The sequence below is a fragment of the Lynx canadensis genome, chromosome A2 (genome assembly GCF_007474595.2).
Source record: "Lynx canadensis isolate LIC74 chromosome A2, mLynCan4.pri.v2, whole genome shotgun sequence".
In the NCBI taxonomy this organism is placed as follows: domain Eukaryota; kingdom Metazoa; phylum Chordata; class Mammalia; order Carnivora; family Felidae; genus Lynx; species Lynx canadensis.
In genome coordinates this window covers 131,232,174-131,251,655 of record NC_044304.2, presented here as the reverse complement: position 1 = coordinate 131,251,655, position 19,482 = coordinate 131,232,174, and the positions used below count along the sequence as shown (strand labels likewise).

The following is a 19,482-nucleotide window of genomic DNA, read 5'->3' as shown; positions in this document are numbered from 1 at the left end:
GTAAAATGTATTACTTAAAAAAATTATTTCTTATTGTGTGTCATGGTAAAAAAATAATTGAAAAACACTAGTCAAATCTAACATCACATTTTACATATGAAGAAGAAAAAATAAAGTTTAGAGAAATCAAGTGATTAATGTTCTGATGTTTAATGAAAAGTTGAAATCAGGATGTAGAAAATCTCTTAGTCTTATGCTTCATTATAAGAACAACATCTATCACCTGGAAAAATACTTCCCATTTTCTATGTAGATATCTTCCTACATTAGTCCTGCTGTGAAAATTAAATGAATTTAATTAATTAGTATATCACAAAAATATTGTAAATTTTACCATTGCCTTTGGAGTTAGGCATTAATTAATGTTTTTCACTTGCTGTAGTTAATACTAGTTTTAACATGATTCTGCATATTGACTTTAGAAAGAGAGGGTAATCTGTATTATTTTAAAGATTTTTACGTTGGCAAATATGTTAACAACACAGGGGAGACATTGGACTAGTAGCTATAAACAAATTATTTAAGAAAGTAATTCTATTTAAAATAAATTGAAGGAATTTTAAAGTTGTAATCCACCATACTGAATGAAATCTATCACTGAAAATATTTCTTTGCTTGCTAGTTCTACTATTTTAATTAATAGAAGTATTAATATTAAACTAACATTTATAAATGTACAATGGTATACATCAATAGTGCAAAGAGACTTGATGTATCTTTTTGATGTATCTTTTTGGAAGATAGAGATACACTCCAAGCTGGCCAAATCTTTGGCTCATGGCTATTTAGAAATAGAATTTTTATTTTTTATTTATATTTATAGTTATATATTTTTTTATTTTAGAGAGAGAAGGAATACAAGTGGGAGAAAGGGGCAGAGGGAGACAGAGAATCTTAAACAGCCTCCAGGCTGAGCATGGATGGACATTGGGCTCCATCCCACAACCTTTGGATCATGATCTGAGCTGAAATCAAGAGTTAGATGCTCAATGCACTGAACCACCCAGGCACCCCTAGAAATAGAATTTTTAGAAATTCAGTTAAAATGAAGACTGGAAAAATAAAACCTAATTTGGTAATAAAGAAGGTCAAAGAGGAGTAAATAATAATAGGGTATAGAATAAAAATAAATGATCAATGCTTTAGATAATTTAAAGACTCTCAATTTCTTCTGTGTAGTCTTCTCCTACCTACAGGAATATTCAGTAAATAATGAAAACTACACTATGTAAAATATACCCAGAATCTTTTATTCAGTAACTTGGGGCCGTCACCCAGATTTTGATATGGATTTTAAAATTGTACTTTTCATTACCAATTAATATTTTTTTAATTCTCACTGAAAATAGAATGTATTTTTACATGTTGACTCTTACTGCCTATAGGAATTTGTTTCCCTTATAAAGAATATAACTGCAAACAAACAAGACAGGTATTTTTCTTTCCAAAGACATTTTTCCTATACTGAGTGGTTCTTTGACATAGGAAGCTTACTATGATGCACCAAATGTGCATGGGGAAGAGTACAAAAGTTGGTCTGGTAAAGCAAAGAATGAGGATGAGAAATTTAGTTATTAGGGGTTTAGTGCAGTCATTAGAAATGTCTCTCCCTCCCAGACTGGTTCGTCCTGCTCAGTGAATACTGTTTTATTCCAACATCCCTTTTTCCAACAGCCATTTAAAATATTCATGAGAGGGGTGCCTGGGTGGTTCAGTCGGTTAAGCATCATACTCTTGATTTCTGCTCAGGTCAGTGCCTCAGGCCTTGCACTGAGTGTGGAGCCTGCTTGGGATTCTCTCTCCCTCTCTCTGCCCCTTTTCCCTCGAACATGTGCACATTCTCTCTCAAAAATAAAAAAGCATTAAAAAAATGAAAGAATTAAAAAAATAGGGTATTTACAGTAAGTGAAATCCTGTCATCACATGGGAAAGGAGGTACTAATATTTTCCTGCACATAGGATATGTTTGTTGAGTATGGCACCAAACATACTTCCTGCAAAGAATCCCTTTACCAGCAATTAGGACAGATATTTTATTTACATGGAAAATCCCATTACCATCCTTCTGCTACCTTAACAGATAGAAAACTTTTTCCAATATTACTAATCACACCAGAGGAAAGTTTTAAGCTTCCTTTTACATACTGTGGTTAGTCCTCTTAAGAAAAGTCAGTATTGGTCATATTGGCCTTAGCCCTATTTGAACCCATGAAAATTCAGAATAAAATCCAGCTTTCCAATTCCTATTTCTTGAGTTGCTTCTCAAGAAAGCATCAAACTGAGATGCCTGGGTGGCCCCGTTGGTTAAGCACTGGACTTCTGCTCAGGTCATGATCTCATGATTCATGGGTTCAAGCCCCATGTCGGGCTCTGTGCTTGACAGCCCAGAGCCTGGAGCCTGCTTTGGATTCTGTGTCTCCCTCTCTCTCTGCCCCTCCCCTACTCACACTCTGTCTCTCTCTCTCTCTCTTTCAAAAATAAATAAACATTAAAAAAAAAAGCATGAAACCAAAAACAAACTTAAAATATGGAGCTCTTTAATTTGCTTAAAAAGTGACAAGTGAAGAGTCTTGAATAAGTTCCTTTTACTTGCTCTTATATTAATATTTAATGTTAATATTATGCCAACCAGAATAGCTAGGTAAAAATAAAAAAAAAAAACAGCAGAAAAGTACCACATGTTTCTTTAAAACAAAGACCTCTAAAAAATCTCATTAATGATTTTGTAAATTGTAATACTTATATTCAGTAAGGGTGCAGTGAAATAGACATACATACTGTTGGAGGTGACAATAAAGTGCTACTATCTTTCAGAAAAGGCGATTTGACAATATACATTAAAAACTTCAATATATTTGACCCTTTGATTCAAAAATTTGACTTTTAGAAATTTAGCCTAGTGAAATGTACGATTAAAGAAATGGACAAACATTTGTGTACCAGGGTGTTCATCACAGCATTATTAGGAACACAGAAAAACAACACAAATATACTATAGCTGGTAATTGGTTACTAAAGTGAGAGGCTATTCATATACTAAATTACCTTACATCTATCAAGAAATATCCCATTTGAAATAAAGATACACAAGCAAAGAAAAAAAATGTTAACAGTTGTTTTCTCTCTCAGTGATGTGTTTCCAGGTGACTTTTACTCTCCCCTCCCCCCCCCCAGCTTTTTTGAGATATAATTGACACATAATATTATGTAAGTATCAGGTGTACAAGATCTTGACTTCATATGTTTATAGATTGCAAATGATTACCACTACCAAATCAACTACCATTTCCATCCCATTACATAGTGACCATTTCTTCTTTGTGAAGAGAACATTTATGATCTTTTCTCTTAGCAATTTTACTTTACTCCCTTCTGTGTTTTCCAATTATCCTTCAGTGTACATATTTACTTTTAAAAAGGACCTTAAAATTCATTTGCTACTAGTAGCAGGGAGGAGAGTTTTTTATTCCTTAAGGACAATTCAGAACAAATGAAATTTAATGTCCTCTTCACTATGGTTGTAACTTCTAAATATTTCCACCTCTTTTTGCCTCCTGTATATGTTAAATTATGGAAAGAGCCAAAACAGTGTGTCATTTAAAGCTTCCCTTTCTTCCCAAATGAAAACACTTCAGATAAGACCACCATATCCTCAAGTTATTAGGCATGTGTGTGTAATTTCATAATTATAATTAGTTATTTTGAAGTTCATCTGTATTTGATCTGCCTCTTCACTGTGCAGGTAGGGACACACCTTCCATCTTTATATTCCACCAATCTTCTCGGTTCATTTACCCCCTTCCTGTTCTTCCTTTGTTCTGGAGAATGTGTACAATGCTTTGCTCTTCAGGGTCTTCGTTATTCAGAGGTGGCATATAAAAGTTACATAACGCAAGCTTTATTTGTATTCGTAAAATCACTGGTCAAAAAGTTTTTGCAACAATTTATGAGAAACATCATGTAACCAACAACTTCAGTTCAGGGGTACCCTACAGCCTAACACAATCCAATAAGAGTTCTCAGCCTGTTGAGCAGCAGCCTCAGTACCACCTCGAGAACGAATACAGTCTACCACTCCCTGGAGAGCAGCATTTCACCTTTCTGGGACAGAGATCAGCAACCACACTCCCTATGAAGGTATAGGTTGCCAACCCCACTTAGGCACACTCCCCACAGACTAACCCACCCACTTAAAGGACAGGAGAACACCCAAGCCGGTTTTAAAAGCACTCAGTTTTGATGCAAATTAAATCAGGGCAGGCTTCCTGTGACACCTGGGGTCCCCACATAAGTTCTTGAGGGCATGTGCTGTGGGTTCTCCATCTTTCTTTCCCTTTACCCTATTATCTTCTATTGATTTTCTTGGGCCTCTCCTTTCCTCATTTTCTATTTCCTTCGCCCAGCTCTGGCACTAGAGGCATTAACTACTGCCGGCCCGTGAATTAAGTCACCACTTGGTAGACTTCTCGTGCCAATGAAAGCATCTCTGCTTGGGTCCCTCGAAGTGTAAAATTCCTGTGCGGTCGAGTCATCTCAAAAGCGCTTCCCAGAGCCAAAGACAATCTACAAGCGACAAAGTACAGCAGGGGTTCAGGTAGAGGACCCTAACCGCTTCTCGCTAGAACGCAATTCACTTGTGATGAACAGCTGGAAGACGTGAGAAGGCTGGGCAGCCTAACGTAGCCCGAACTACAACTCAGACGCGCAAGCGCGTGGCTGAGAGCGCCTGCGCACAGAGCCCGGCGAGGGGCGGGGAGCAGAGAGGGGCTTTTGGGCCCAGCGCTCCCACTGCCTCGGCTTCCCTTAGCCCACAAGCCCTGCCTCCTCCAGCTGCTTGCGGTCCCAAACAACCGGGTGCGCCGCCAGCGCTCTCCGTCAATTGGCCCTTGGCTTTTTCCGTTTCCGCCCAGCCCTCCACAGTCCACCAATCAGCTTGTGCGTTTGGGTAAGGGGCCACCTCCGAGGCCGACGCTTCGGTTCCTCTGCCTCCTCCGGCTGCTGCCTCCGCTGCTGCCTCCTCCTTCCCCACCTCCTCCGTCAGGCGGGCGTCTGCGGGGGCCCGAGGGGCGGCGGCGGCAGCGGCGGCAGCGACATGGAGCCGGAGGCCGGCGACCGAAGCAGTGCTGGCAGGCACAGGGCCGGGCCCCCGAGCACTCCGCCGCCCCGGGAGCAGGAGCGGAAGCTGGAGCAAGAGAAGCTCTCCGGGGTGGTGAAGAGCGTCCACCGGCGGCTTCGCAAGAAGTACCGGGAAGGTAAACAGCGAGCTTGAGCGAGGGGGGAGGGGAGGCCTCATCGCCCCCAGCCCCTTGTCACCTATCCCCTCCTCCAAGGGGCCACCATTACAACCTGAAGGAGCCGCACGTCAGCCCCTGCCAGTGTAGCTCTCCCAGGCCCGGACGCCCCCTTCTCGGTCGAGTCTTCAGTGGCGTCTGGCGCGCTCCTCCCGCCCCTTTTTCTTTTAGGGCCCTTCAGGAGAGTTCCAGGGCTGTGCAGGAACTGAATCCCCACCCCTTCCAATCCCTTGCCCCCAGTCGGGGTGCTGAGGTTGTTGTCATTACACACAGAGACGCGCACACCCCCAGGAGAGGTGGCCGCTAGGCACGAGAGAGATGAAGGTAAAACACGAAGGCAGGTAAAATCTGTTTGTGCAGACAGATTGAAAGAAGCCTGAGTTGCCACTCGCACCCTCGCGCTTAACCAGCCCGTTCGATTTGCTGCCCTCAAAGACCCCTCTCCTGTGGGTTTAGCCAGGCGGTGAGGGAGCTTCCTCGCATTGGCTTCCAGGGCTGCGAAGTCAGCAGGCCTTTCTAGCTGACTGGACTTCGCCTTGTTAGAAGGGGGAGGGGCGCCATCCATCCCCTTCAACCCCCGCCCCCCGCTCCCGCCATTCTTCAAAAGCTTGATCTTAGTGTTTTTTTTCGGTGAGGTAGGAAGAGATCTGGGACAGGTTCTCAAAATACTATTTGGCTTTGAATAGTCTATGTAACCGCCAAGCCTCCTAAGGACACAGATGCCAGTGAAGCTGGCCATCGCTGGGGACCTAGCCCTATGGAAGATCTTAAGCAGAAGAAGCCTTTAATAGCTCTTGCTTCTGCCTGAGGGGTGTTTATAGTTGGAGTGTACGGTTAGCCTTGGTGTTTTTAAATACAGGCTTTTTTACAGAGCTGTTTTATAAGATCGGCATTGAAAATTCTGGTTTTTCACACGCTCAGGAGAAATTTCTTCTCAGTATCAAAATGAGGGATAAGCTACTTGCCCTCACTTTAGCTGAATTGCAAACTGGAAAACCTGCAGTCTTCTGGTGTTTTATACTTCTTTAAATTTAGGATTAGACGCAAAATTATGACAGCGAAGGAACTGGCATATAACATCATGTTACTTTTGATTTACAAACACCTTTCAGTTACTCGAGAAGATTAAAAAGTGTCTTTTGTACCTTTGGATGTAGTTAATGTGTTTCATTTTTCAAACTTTAAATTCAAAGTTTTCCTCCCTTGGCAACTCAAGCCTAGCTTTTAAAATAACTGCTTGAATAGTCATCCTCAAAGATGGCCTATAGTTATTGTTCAGTAGCTAGCAATAGAAAGAGATTTATCAGACAGAGTTAAGATGTTGAAATTTGTTTTTTAAAAGAATGTTTTAACCCCCAACCCACAATTTATTCAATAAAATGAGTAGTTGTCATGGCAACCATTGCATCATTCTTGATTTTCAGAGAATGCACTTACATAATGGCATTCACTGTAGATTGGAAAAATCCACTGGAGAAATGAAATAAATGGACACACTTTTATCATGCTATTTTGTATGACTTTAAGCAAATACGTGTTTTTAAAGAAAAAATGACTAGCATATAATTGTTTCCATTTTTACCTTTTTATAATATTCATTTATTCATAAATGAATAGGTTTCACTTAAATCAATACACTACTAGTTTGTCATCATGTCTTTAAGTGCTGTTTATACTTGATTAGTTCCCACATGTTGAAACATGTCTTTAAACATGAATATTAACCAAGGGAATATTTGTTCATAATAAGAATTGGTAGTTGGAAGTTACCAGAGCTAGAATAGATACATGTAGTTCATAAATGAATGATCTAGTGTGCTTCTGGGCAGGTGAAGCCCTGATGGGCTGTAGATATTTGAGTGATACTGTTCTTTTAGCATTTTAATGCCCTGAATTCCATCAGCGATCCAGAATTCTCTAGGCTTTATTCCATTGATACACAAAGGCCCATCAGTGAACTAGCAAAGTAAAAGATCCTAACGAGCATGCCCTTTCTTCTTTAATTTCTGACATGTAGGTCAAATCTTAGTTGTGATTGAACAAAAATCTGTGAAAACGCCATCTGTGGGAAAGTCTAATTATGCACATAATCCCAAGGAAATAATTTTTAGTGTTTGCCTTTGAGGTTTTAGTATTGTTACAACACTGGTGGTCCACAGTCTGTAAACATATTTTGCAAGTTCATCTGCAAGTCACCTGTGGTAATGAAATAATAAATAGCGCTTAGGTGCTAGGTTAGGTTACAAAGGCTTATTTAATCAGTAACTGTAATACCAATAACTATGGAAACTATACTCCTTTTATAACAATATTCCTATCAGAAAATGGAGTGATAATTCCAGCTTAGAATATTGGAATGTTAGACTAGAAGACACCTTAGCATTTATCATGGATTCCCAGATATGACTGATCAGTAGATTCATCGGGGGTGCCTTTTGGAAAATTCCTGTCTTCATCTTGGATATATAGTTTCACAGTCCTTATCACTGAGGCCTGGAAATTTGTCAGCCAGATTTTGGAGTGGTGATTTAAACTAGTTCCTTCCTTTTACACTTGAGTGTGTCAAATCCCAAAAATATTAAAACAACTTGCTTGAAGTTTGGATAGTTCATCATTAGTACTGTACATATTTTATAGGAATAATAGTTTTTTCTTCCCAGTTGCACACCTAATGGTGACCCCAGATGTTGGTGGAATGGGAGAGAAAATGGAAAGCAGGAAGTAGCCCTAGAATTTGTGTTGGGTAAAAAAGATGTAAATTGATGATAATGGAGTAATCCATGGGATGGGTATGATTAGCTGAGTTGGAACTACATGATGTATGGGGCTTTAGGGGGAGAGATGTCAGGGAAGAAAATAAGTGGGGGTAGAATGAAGAAGGAGGCAAAACATTCACAGTAAGGACAGGAGTGAGCACTGGATAACAAGCGTAGGGTTGGATAATGTAGTTTTCACTTCCCTTATATCTGATACTCGAATTGAAAATGAAGCAGGAATAACAATGAAAGTAAGATTTTCCTGTTGTGGTAGAAAAAGATTTCTCTCCATCCTTCCCAATCCATTTATCTACCTGATGCTTGTTGATGGGGATGAGCAGGCTTGGGGTTTGAGGGGGTAGTGGATAAAATGATAGAGACTAGCAGGTGGATTTAGTGTACTCTTTCTTGTACTGCTTTTCCCTCTCTACTCCATTTACTGCTTGTCCTTGGTCACCACTTAGAGATCCTTTGCAGTTTTTTACACATTGAGAATTGGAGATAATTGTCAGTGTTCTAGGCCATGCTGATGTCTTAAGTAGTTACCAAGAGGAAATGTTAGGGAAATGTCCAGTAGTGGTGATGAGAAGGGGTGTTTCTGGTCTCAGCCTTAGAGATAGGGACAGTCTTTTAGACTGAGTTTATATAAATGGAAACATGCTTGCAGATATAGGTGTTTTCTGTCTTTGTTGTACAGAATTTTAAAAATTGACATCCATGTAAACTAGAAATATTTTAAATGTATCATAACAGTTGTAGACAGCTTCTTAATGAGAAACAACTAGTTTTGCTTTCCAAACAGGGACTTCATTGTTTAATCAGATGTGCCTGGTGAGTACATACCTAATTGAGAAGTGAAGTAGAGGCATGTATATTTTCAGTTGTCTTTGTATTTTTTTTTCCATAATCCTATTCTTAACGATGATTATTATTATGCTTGGCATCTTTTTCCAAACTTAAGGTATTTTTGTAAACATTCTGAGAGAATGCAGTTGTTAGAAATAAAAGTGTCATTTCCGTTCCATTTAGTTTTGATTTTTTAACCCATCTGTGAATGCTTTTAGCAAATTTCATCAATTTATTCACTCTCTGAATTTACTTATTCTTTATGCCAAAACAAGTTAAGTAGTTAATTACATAAACCCCATGAAGCTTACAAGTCAATCAGAGAAAAGTAAAAATACATATTAACCTGTTAACAGTGGTATTCTCAAGGTCATGGGGTTATGGATGATCTTTATTATAGTTTCCTATATTTAAAAAAATCAGTGTTATTAGTAGCAATGATGATATTATAAAACTAGTTAAAACAAGACAGATTCTTACTGACACTGAAACAGAAAAGAACACAGATAAGGTTCTGTCGACTAAGTCCAGAAAAAATTTGTTTCAAAGATCGATGGAGCGCCTGGGTGGCTCAGTCGGTTAAGCGTCCAACTGCGGCTCAGGTCACGATCTCACGGTCCGTGAGTTCGAGCCCCGCGTCGGGCTCTGGGCTGATGGCTCAGAGCCTGGAGCCTGCTTCTGATTCTGTGTCTCCCTTTCTCTCTGACCCTCCCCGGTTCATGCTCTGTCTCTCTCTGTCTCAAAAATAAATAAACGTTATTAACAAAGATTAACAGTTGTGAGCAGCATATTAAGAGTGAACAGCTAAATTGTCTAAATTACATGTTTAATTCTTATTGATTACTCAAATTCTTCATAGTTGGAGACAAAGGGTGAGCTAGAATAACAGTTTACAATAGGCTGAAAAGTACATTTGTGATTGTTATTCTTTAGCAAACCCCTCAAACGAGAGAATTGGCACGGAGGAAAAAACCTTTGAATTAGAAATAATTTTAAACTAACACTAAAAGGTCTAAAAATGAAAGAATGAATGTAATGTTAGTGTTTTTCCTGAAACAAAGTTTCGAAATTGTTTTTAAAATTGAGATAATAGACTTTTTAATTGAAATTTCCTAATTTTTTTTCTTCTATGGCCTTCAACATTTTTTTAAAATACTGACCAACTCCTTAACCCCAAGAAACTTTGAACAGGTTTTCTTTGTTTTACTTTTTTTAAGTGACGTTTTACTCTATTTTCTTTACATTTTTTTTCAGTCTCTCATTCTGATATAGAATTAGAAAGTGCTGCTTTGTGATAGAATCTTTGTTCAGTCAGCAAAATAAGGTGAAGACTGTCCACAGAAGGGCTTGTTAACTTTGTCCTAGGAGAGTTTGAACTGCCGTTCTAGCAGGGAGAAAAAAATGAAAAGAGTTTAATGAGTAGTAACACTAAAAGATTAAGAGACTATTGACTGATAAACAGTTCACTGAGATGCACATAGTAGGTTAGCTATTTAGTTTTGTTATTTTTATTCATCTTTGTAGTAAGGTATGTTTTTAGGGGTTTTGTTTTTGTTTTTGTTTTTGTTTTTTTTTACATTTCAAAAGGTACAGTAAAAATTAAGTAGGTCCTTTTGGTTGGTGTAGATCCTTTTGATTGTTTTGTGGAAAAAAACTACAATAACATATGCAGTGGATCTTAGCCTTGGTTCTGCATTGGTATCATCTGTGGAACTTCATGGAACATAGGCATCTGTATTATTTAAAAGCTCCATAGGTTATATCATGGACAGAGCAGTGAAGGAATGCTGATCTAAAGTATAAAGTACTATAGATTAGAGTAGGAAGGAATCTGGAAGAAAGGACTTCACCTAGGAGACTCTTAAACTAATCTGATTTAGAGTTACTAATAGCATAAATAACAGTAATCATGAAAACAGAGAAAGTTATATCAAAGACTTTTTGAAGGTCTGAGTGAGCAGTTTTAGTGAAAGTAAAAGGGAAGAGTCAGAGATGATGTCAAGGTTTGCTGTTTGGGAAAATATAAGTACCCATTTTCATCCATTTTAGAAATGTATGTATGTTGGGATGGGGGCAGAGAGAACAGAGTAGACAGGCAAGTTGAGAGAGATGGTGTAAGGGTTTAGTTTGGAATATATCCTTTGCAAGTGTAGGATTGGAAGCCCTCTTTGTGGAAATTGAAGTTTGAGGGCAGATGAACTGCCCAGCAGAGTGATGATAATTTATAAATGAGGACAGATCTTAAAAAACAACCAGGTGTGTCCAATTTTATGTAAGTAAATGCTCCTCTTTCTACCTTAAGCTCCAATACCACAGTTGTGCTTGCCTTTATTGTATTTGTCACTTATCAGTTCACTAACCTGTCTTTCCATTAAACTTCGTTCTTTGAGTAGGACTCTGCCTTTTGTCTTTGCATCCCAAGCACCCTGCCTTATAAATTTAAGACACACTCAAAAAGAAAGAAGCTAATATAGATATTTCCAGATAGTTGAGTTCAATCTTTTATATTCATTCATATTTTTAAATTGTAAATTTTGGGTACAATTTTTTGTAATGAATTTATTGTCTTATCTTCTTAAGTACTTAGATTAATTTTACCCTTTTAGGGGTGCCTGGGTGGCGCAGTCAGTTAAGCGTCCAAGGCTCAGGTCATGATCTCACAGTTTGAGCCCTGCATCACGCTCTACACTGGCAGTGCAGAGCCTGCTTGAGATTCTCTGTCCTCTCTCTGCCCCTTCCTCGTTCATGTGCGTACTCACTTCCTCTCAATAGAAATGAGATTTTTTTTTAAAAAATTGTTCAGACTATCATTGTGAACATCATATTTTTCTATAAGTCAAACTGGAGATAGCAGAGAATATAGATATTGTAAAGGGCCTTGCCCTTAACATTTGTTAAGTATTTGTTGCATCAACTTGCCTGATTTTACTATATGCTGTGAATTCTTTTTCTCTTCTTATTTGCTACTCCCCTTTCCCTACCCACTGATTCCCACATACCAGTGTTAACCAGAGATTAAAAAAAAAAGTTTTGCCCACAGAAATATGAGAACTAATAAGGATATTTTAATGTGTGTCTGTTTGTGTTAGTATTAGAAGATGGTAATAATTTTGTGTATTAGTGTATATTTACTTATATACTCTAACTTCATAGTTAAAAATTTTGCAACCCCAGTACCAATCTCATAAATTCTGGGGGTGAAATTTGTACAAGTTGCAAAATCCAAACATCTGAGAACCACTGATAGACAGCACTAATTTATTGTGCTTTAAGTGTAGGTATATTGATGCCTATTGCAAGGGTTATTTTAGAATAGATGGCTAATCACCATACCTTTAAAGGGGCATCTGAGTACACCCTGTTCTCATTTATACATAAATTCCTCTAATTAATACAGAAATTCCTAGTCTCATTTATACAGAAATTAGTTCTCAGAAGGTTGTTCGTAAGTCCTTTGTTTACACTAAATAAGTAAACTCTGTAATTGTACCCATACCAGTAAAGTTGTTTTACAAGGAAATAGTAGATGTTGATTCCATTGATTCTGACTCTTCTTAATTCTTTTCATCTCGTGTGTGGAGATGTATTGAAAGAGTTTTACATTTTGAATTAACTACTTTTATCATAAATATGTTTATAAAAAGAGAGTGCCCCAAACACAGGATACACTGTTGACTAAATTGTATTTTTAGGTACTGAGTTTTATCCATGCAATATTTTGTTTTTTAATGAAATTTGACTCTTCAGGTTGCCCCAAGCCTTGCTGACCTGTATATTATTTCACCAGACATTTGAGTTTACAGTCTTGCACAGACCTGTGGTTTTGAGCCATCGCTGTACAGTGACTTTGCTTGGGGAGCATTAAAATACATGACCAGTTCCCACTCCAGGTCATTTAAATTAAACTTCTGGTTGATTCCAGTGTGCAGCCAGAGTTGAAACCACTGCCAGAAATCTAACAATGCGGTTGTAGAGACTAAGAAACTGCATTTGACTGACAGAAGACCATTTGTTTGTGGCAAGTAGAGTCAGTGTACTTTGCTCTGGTGTCAAAGCTTTGTTCATATCTGTGAAAGTTCATAAATCAAAAATTTGTAAAGAGAGGCAAGGCGGTATGGTGGTTATAATTATAAGCATGGCTTTTGGCACTTGACTGCTAGGTTTGACGTATACCCTTGAGAAGTTTACTTAATCTCTCTGTACCTCAGTTTCCTTATCTGGTAGAGTAAAATATCTTCCTCAATGGGTTGGTATTAGAATTAAATGAGTTAATATTTGTAAAGTACTTAAAACGGTCTGTGCAACATAGGAAGCATTAAATGTGTTAAATACATCATTTAAGAAATACTAGAGGTGTATCATTAGCTACACTGCCTGGGTGCATTTAACAGCCATAACATTGAAGATTGGCTGGTTCCTGGAATTTCTTTTTTTTTTTTTTTTTTTATTTTTTTTTCAACGTTTATTTATTTTTGGGACAGAGAGAGACGGAGCATGAACGGGGGAGGGGCAAAGAGAGAGGGAGACCCAGAATCGGAAGCAGGCTCCAGGCTCTGGGCCATCATCAGCCCAGAGCCCGACGCGGGGCTCGAACTCACGGACCGCGAGATCGTGACCTGGCTGAAGTCGGACGCTTAACCGACTGCGCCACCCAGGCGCCCCTGGTTCCTGGAATTTCTACCTAGATTGCTCTGTAGTCTCTTGTTCAGTCAGAATGGCTGTAAAAACAAAGGTTTTTTTGGCCCCCCCCCCTTGCTTCTTATATTTCTATTTTTATGTGAAAATAAAAAAATAAAAATCATTTCCCTTAACAGAGAAATGACTAGTCATAGCATATTGGGTGTAAGATGCAGGTTTTCAGGTGGTTCCTGTGTTTGAATCTCAAGAACTGCTTCAACACCACACACTGTGGATGTTTTGTTCCACTTTGGGTGTGTCAGTATATCAGGTGCTCAGGAATGCTGAGAAGCTCCTTTAACTCTATTTTTGTGAAACAGTCTGGTCCTAAACACTTTGTTAGCCTTAGAATGGCTGTTGAACTTGTTTCCATTTGGTCATGACTTTATCTGTTTACCTCATGTTAAAGGAAATGATCTTGAAAGGTTCTTCGAACATGAATTTGGTAATCTGATCATTTATAGGTAGTGTGTCTTACTGCCCATATTTGGTAATATACCTAAGTAAAAATCAAATAAATTTTTAGTTCTGAATTTCTAAAAGTTCAAGATTAGTTTTGATACTCAAAGTAAATTGGTTTTGATTTTTTTAAAGAATTTGATGGCCCTCAGGTTTAATAAAATACATTTTTTTTAAATTTTGTTACTTTTACTGTGTTCATGGCACATAATTTTTTTAGATGAAACTTACTGAGCCACAATTTATGCACAATAAACTGCACACATTTGAAGTGTGTAATTCAGTGGATTTTGACAGATGTGTACACCTATGAAACATTACTGTAATCAACATTTAGGATGTTTTTGTTGTCTCCCAAATTTCCTCATGCTTCTTTGTAGTCACGTCTCTCTCTCTCTCTCTCTCTCTTCCAGGTCCACTGATCTTTTCTCACTGTAAATTTGTCTGCTTTTTTTTTTTTAGAGTTTTATGTACATGGAATCATGTGATGTGTTCTCTTTTGTATGCCATGTGAGAACCACAATAATGCAATGTGAATCTTTGGTATCATGGCTCACAAGGGTGAACCACTAAGAATAATGACAAGCTATTCTTGTTTTAAATTGGCCTCAGATTTATACCTAACTAAAGTTCTTCTGTGCTTATCTTTTTAAAGTGAAATTAGGAGTTATTGAGAAAATAATATTATTTCTAATGTAGTTGTAAATATCAGATGGTTGTGGCATGTAAAAATGCATTCACTTTAGCACCATCTAGTCATTTTTTTTTCACATAAAAATAACTCATCTATTTAGTGTTGTTACCAGTAATTTCTCCTTGAGTTTAGGGCTTTGCCTTTTTTTAAAAAATGTTTTAATGCTTATTTATTTTTGAGAGAGAGAGAGAGAGAGTGAGTGAGCAGAAGAGGAACAGAGAGAGAGGGAGATACAGAATTCGAAGCAGGCTCCAGGCTTTGAGCTGTCAGCACAGAGCCCGACGCGGGGCTCTAACCCACGAACTGTATGATCATGACCTAAGCTGAAGTCGGATGCTCAACCAACTGAGCCACCCGGGAACTTTTCCTAAAAAAGCTAGGACTTTTCCTAAAAAATAGATGGACTGTTATCAAAGAATTTAATGGAGTTGACTGCACTTCAAGCTGCAATTTTGCTTTAGACAATAGTGTAAAAAATATATATATAAATAAATCGTGTGTATGTATATATACATATATATGTATATATACATATATACACACACATACACGTAGATCTATATCTGCTTAAAACAGTGGTTAAAATTTCTGGAAAATTGACTTTGAATCTGTTGTTTTTCTAAGCCTCTTATAACTCTTTTTTTTTTTTATTTTTTTGTTTTTCAACGTTTTTCTATTTTTGGGACAGAGAGAGACAGAGCATGAACGGGCGAGGGGCAGAGAGAGAGGGAGACACAGAATCGGAAACAGGCTCCAGGCTCTGAGCCATCAGCCCAGAGCCCGACGCGGGGCTCGAACTCACGGACCGCGAGATTGTGACCTGGCTGAAGTCGGACGCTTAACCGACTGCGCCACCCAGGCGCCCCATCTCTTATTTTTGAGAACGCTCTTTTGAAGTATTCAAATTGTACTTCTTTTTCATCACTACTATCTGTTGACAGTTGTCAACTGTAGTTTGAATTTTACTCTGTGCATAATTTAATTTGTAATTTTGGGGTTTCCTGTATCTTTTGAGCATGGTGAAAATTCAAACATTTTCTCTCCCATTAATGGGGCACTATGACTAACCTCGAGAGTTTATATAAGTTCTAAATCAAAATGTCTTTTGAACTAATGAATTAATGTGCTATTAATTTTTTTCCTATTTAGTTGTTACTGGCTTCTCATAGAAAGTAGTAGCTTGTATTTTTCTTTAGTTGTGACATATAATGTTTGTGGAGGTGAATTTAGTCAATAATTAGGATACTGTCTTGATATTAGAACCAGTCTTCAAAATAACTTGGCTCACTGATTTCTATTATTGAACTTGGTTTGGCAACCTAAGTTGGCATCACTTGTGTTTTAAATTATTAATTAGTTTTTTTAAGTTTATTTATTTATTTTTGAGAGAACACACACACACACACACACACACACACACACACACACACACACACGTCCAAGTCGGGGAAGGGCAGAGAGAGGGAGGATCTGAAGCAGGCTATGGGCTGTCAGCACAGAGTGGGATGCAGGGCTCCGACTCAAGGAAACTGTGAGATCATGACTGAGCCCAAATCTGACGTTTAACTGACTGAGCCACCCCGCACCCTTATTAGTTAGTTTTTTAAAATTAATGTTTAAAAATTTTAAATATAAGGAGAATATAATAAATAGAAGTCATGTTAATATGAACTTTGTTCTAGAATCTTGTAAGACAAATTGATGACTTTATCTTTTAGATAAAGCAGAGTTTTTTGTGTTTTTTTTAATTTTTTTTTTAACGTTTATTTATTTTTGAGACAGAGAGAGACAGAGCATGAACAGGCGAGGGGCAGAGAGAGAGGGAGACACAGAATCGGAAGCAGGCTCCAGGCTGTGAGCCATCGGCCCATAGCCCGACGCGGGGCTCGAACTCGCGGACCGCGAGATCGTGACCTGAGCTGAAGTCGGACGCTTAACCGACTGAGCCACCCAGGCGCCCCTAGACAAAGCAGAGTTTTAAGTGATCTTTAAAACTATGTATTTGAACAAAAGATTACTGATTTCTTCTCTAAATTTATTATTTTAGTTTGACCATAAAATGTTCATTAACTATTAATTTCAAGTTAAACTGGAGGACATATATATATTTTTAATTGTGCTTTCTAAAAATAATTTTTGATTTCTCTGTATTTGGGCAAAATGAAATGTATATATTTATTGTAGATTTACCTCTCCTTCATTCCCTTCCTTTTTTTTAAAGATACATTCACATTTTTGTAGGATGTCTGTAACAAGTAGGCAAAAAAATAGATATTAATCACAGTGATTTTGAGTCATCACAAATGCCAATATCATTGTAAAATCATTTAAGATTAATTATTAGGGGTGCCTGGGTGGCTCAGTAGGTTGAGGGCTGGACTTTCGGGATTGGCTCAGGTCATGATCTCGTGGTTTCATGAGTTCGAGCACTGTGTTGGGGTCTTTGCTGACAGTGTGGAATCTGGGATTCTCTCTCTTCCTTTCTCTGCCCCTCCCCTGCTCACGTTGTCCCTGTCTCTCTCAAAAATAAATAAATAAATAAACTTAAAGACAAATTGTTGGGATGAGCGCTGGGTGTTGTATGTAAGCCAATTTGACAATCAATTATATTAAAAAACAAAAAATTTAAAAAAGACTAATTATTAATTCATTGAGAGCTCTGATTGAGCTTAAATACTTAAGCATTTCTGGTTCTGTTGACTGGATCTTTGATGTAGACCTCAGGAAGTTTGTAGTTCCTGATTTGCCTTTTGGTAGTGAAAAAGTATTATTCTTTTAAATAAGATAGTCTTTTAAATATTGGTTGACCTAATAACTAAATGATAACCAAAAATTCTTAGAATCAAGTTTTAACATATTTTTTATGTATGCAATTTGACCAAGTTAGCAGAAGAATTCTGAATATGTATACTGGGCACTGGTCACCCTTAATTGGTTTTGGCTTTTAGGATCCAAATCATAAATTATTTTGAAAATATTTTGCTTAAAGGAAAAATACCATTATTTTAATATTCTAAAAACAAAGAATGGGCTATTATGAAAAAAAAAGAACTAAATTTACCCATTCTATTTTTGTTTGATGACTTTATTTAAACAATAATAAGCTTTCAAGGGTATTCTAGAAAGTAGAATTTTCTCATAACTGGAGGCTATGTTTTTGTTCAACTTTGCAACCACCATTTAACATAGTGTATTCCTAATAGACAGGGTTTTATACATTCTTGTTGAATAAATACATGATTTAAAAGTTCTGGGTCCAGGATACCTTACATAGGATATGGGGAACACAGCACATTCTTATCTTAGAGCATCTTGTTACATATCTTCTTTCCTTTCTTTGATGCCTGTGCTAGCTCATTAGCCTTGTTATTCTGGGTAGCATTTGAAATAGGTTTTGTTTTGTTTTGTTTTGTTTTGTTTTCCAGCAAATCCAATGAAAGAATGAAGAATATAGAATATATACAATTGTGTTGTTTAATCTCAGTTATATATAAGTGTACTACTACACTTTACTAAACACACATCTGTTTGAGTGTCAGCGTACTTGGGGAGAGTTTAGAGACTTAAATGTTAATGAAGACATCGAGTTGAAAGTTTTCTGCAGACAGTTTGAGTTCAATAGGCTTGCAGACAAAATTTGAATCCTTCCTCTAAGCTTCATTGGAGCAGATAGTAAGGTTTAAAATTCTACAAGAAATTGATAATATTGGAACAAAATTTTGTTAAATGTGCAAAACTACAGGTCTTCTTAAAAGCTGAAGGGCAGTAGGTTTCTGTGTATAAACAGTTATCTTTGCATCTCATAGCTAATAAAATAATTGTAAAGTAAATTGAATTTCACAGTGTACAGTGACATAGATTTGTAGTAGATGCCTTTGGTGTCCCATATACCTTACCTTGGTCTTCAGCTGTGGTGGGCAAACCCTGTGAGCTCAGAGGAACACAGCCCTTACAAAGTCCCACTTTAAATGAGTGCTGCTTTCTTGTCTGCTCTGCACCTTTCTCCAACACTGCTGGAACCCATTAAGGATATCCCCTTATTCAGTGCCTAAATGAAAACTAAAAGTGCAGGTTCTTAACAACTCTCAGTTAATTGGGGATTGTAGCTGATGCATAAAACATCCTTGCCTCCTGTCTTTTAGGTGCCCAGTTCCAGAGGCTTTCTGTATGCTTCTCTTATCCCTAGGAGCAAACTCAATAATGCCCTCTGTATTACCACTTTTTCCTTCCTAGGTTCATTCTCCCTATTCCCTCCACTCCTGTTTCCTAGGATTCTCTCCCAAATAAACTGCTTTCCCAAAAACCCAGGTCTTTTCCCTACATTGTATCTTCTGTAGAATCTAAACTGAAAAGTTGTACAGAAAGGAAATCTGGGGGCACCTGGGTGGCTCATTGAGCGTCCAATTTTGGCTTGGGTCGTGATTTCGCGGTTTGCAGTTTGAGTTCGAGCCCTGCGACGGGCTCTGTGCTGACAGCTCAGAGCCCGGAGCCTGTCTTGGGATTCTGTGTCTCCCTCTCTCTCTCTGCCCCTCCCCTGTTTGCGCTGTCTCTCTCACTTTTTCTCAAAAATAAATTTAAAAATCTTTAAAAATTTAAATTAAAAGGTATCATTAAATGGGGTGCCTGGGTGGCTCAGTCGGTTAAGCGTCCGACTTGGGCTCAGGTCATGATCTCACAGTTCATGGGTTTGAGCCCCGTGTCAGGCTCTGTGCTGACAGCTCAGAGCCTGGAGCCTGCTTCAGATTCTGTGTCTCCCTCT

General features: G+C 38.0%; 1 protein-coding gene across 1 annotated transcript in view; it reads left to right on the top strand.

Annotated features, from left to right (window-relative positions):
- The first annotated feature begins 5,024 nt into the window (after window positions 1–5,024).
- Window positions 5,025–19,482, top strand: part of BMT2 (base methyltransferase of 25S rRNA 2 homolog) — a 93,508-nt gene continuing 79,050 nt past the window's right edge. The window contains exon 1 of the mRNA XM_030308259.1: window positions 5,025–5,252. Coding sequence (XP_030164119.1) covers window positions 5,093–5,252 — 160 coding nt within the window. The 5' untranslated portion in view covers window positions 5,025–5,092. The remainder of the gene's footprint in view (window positions 5,253–19,482) is intronic.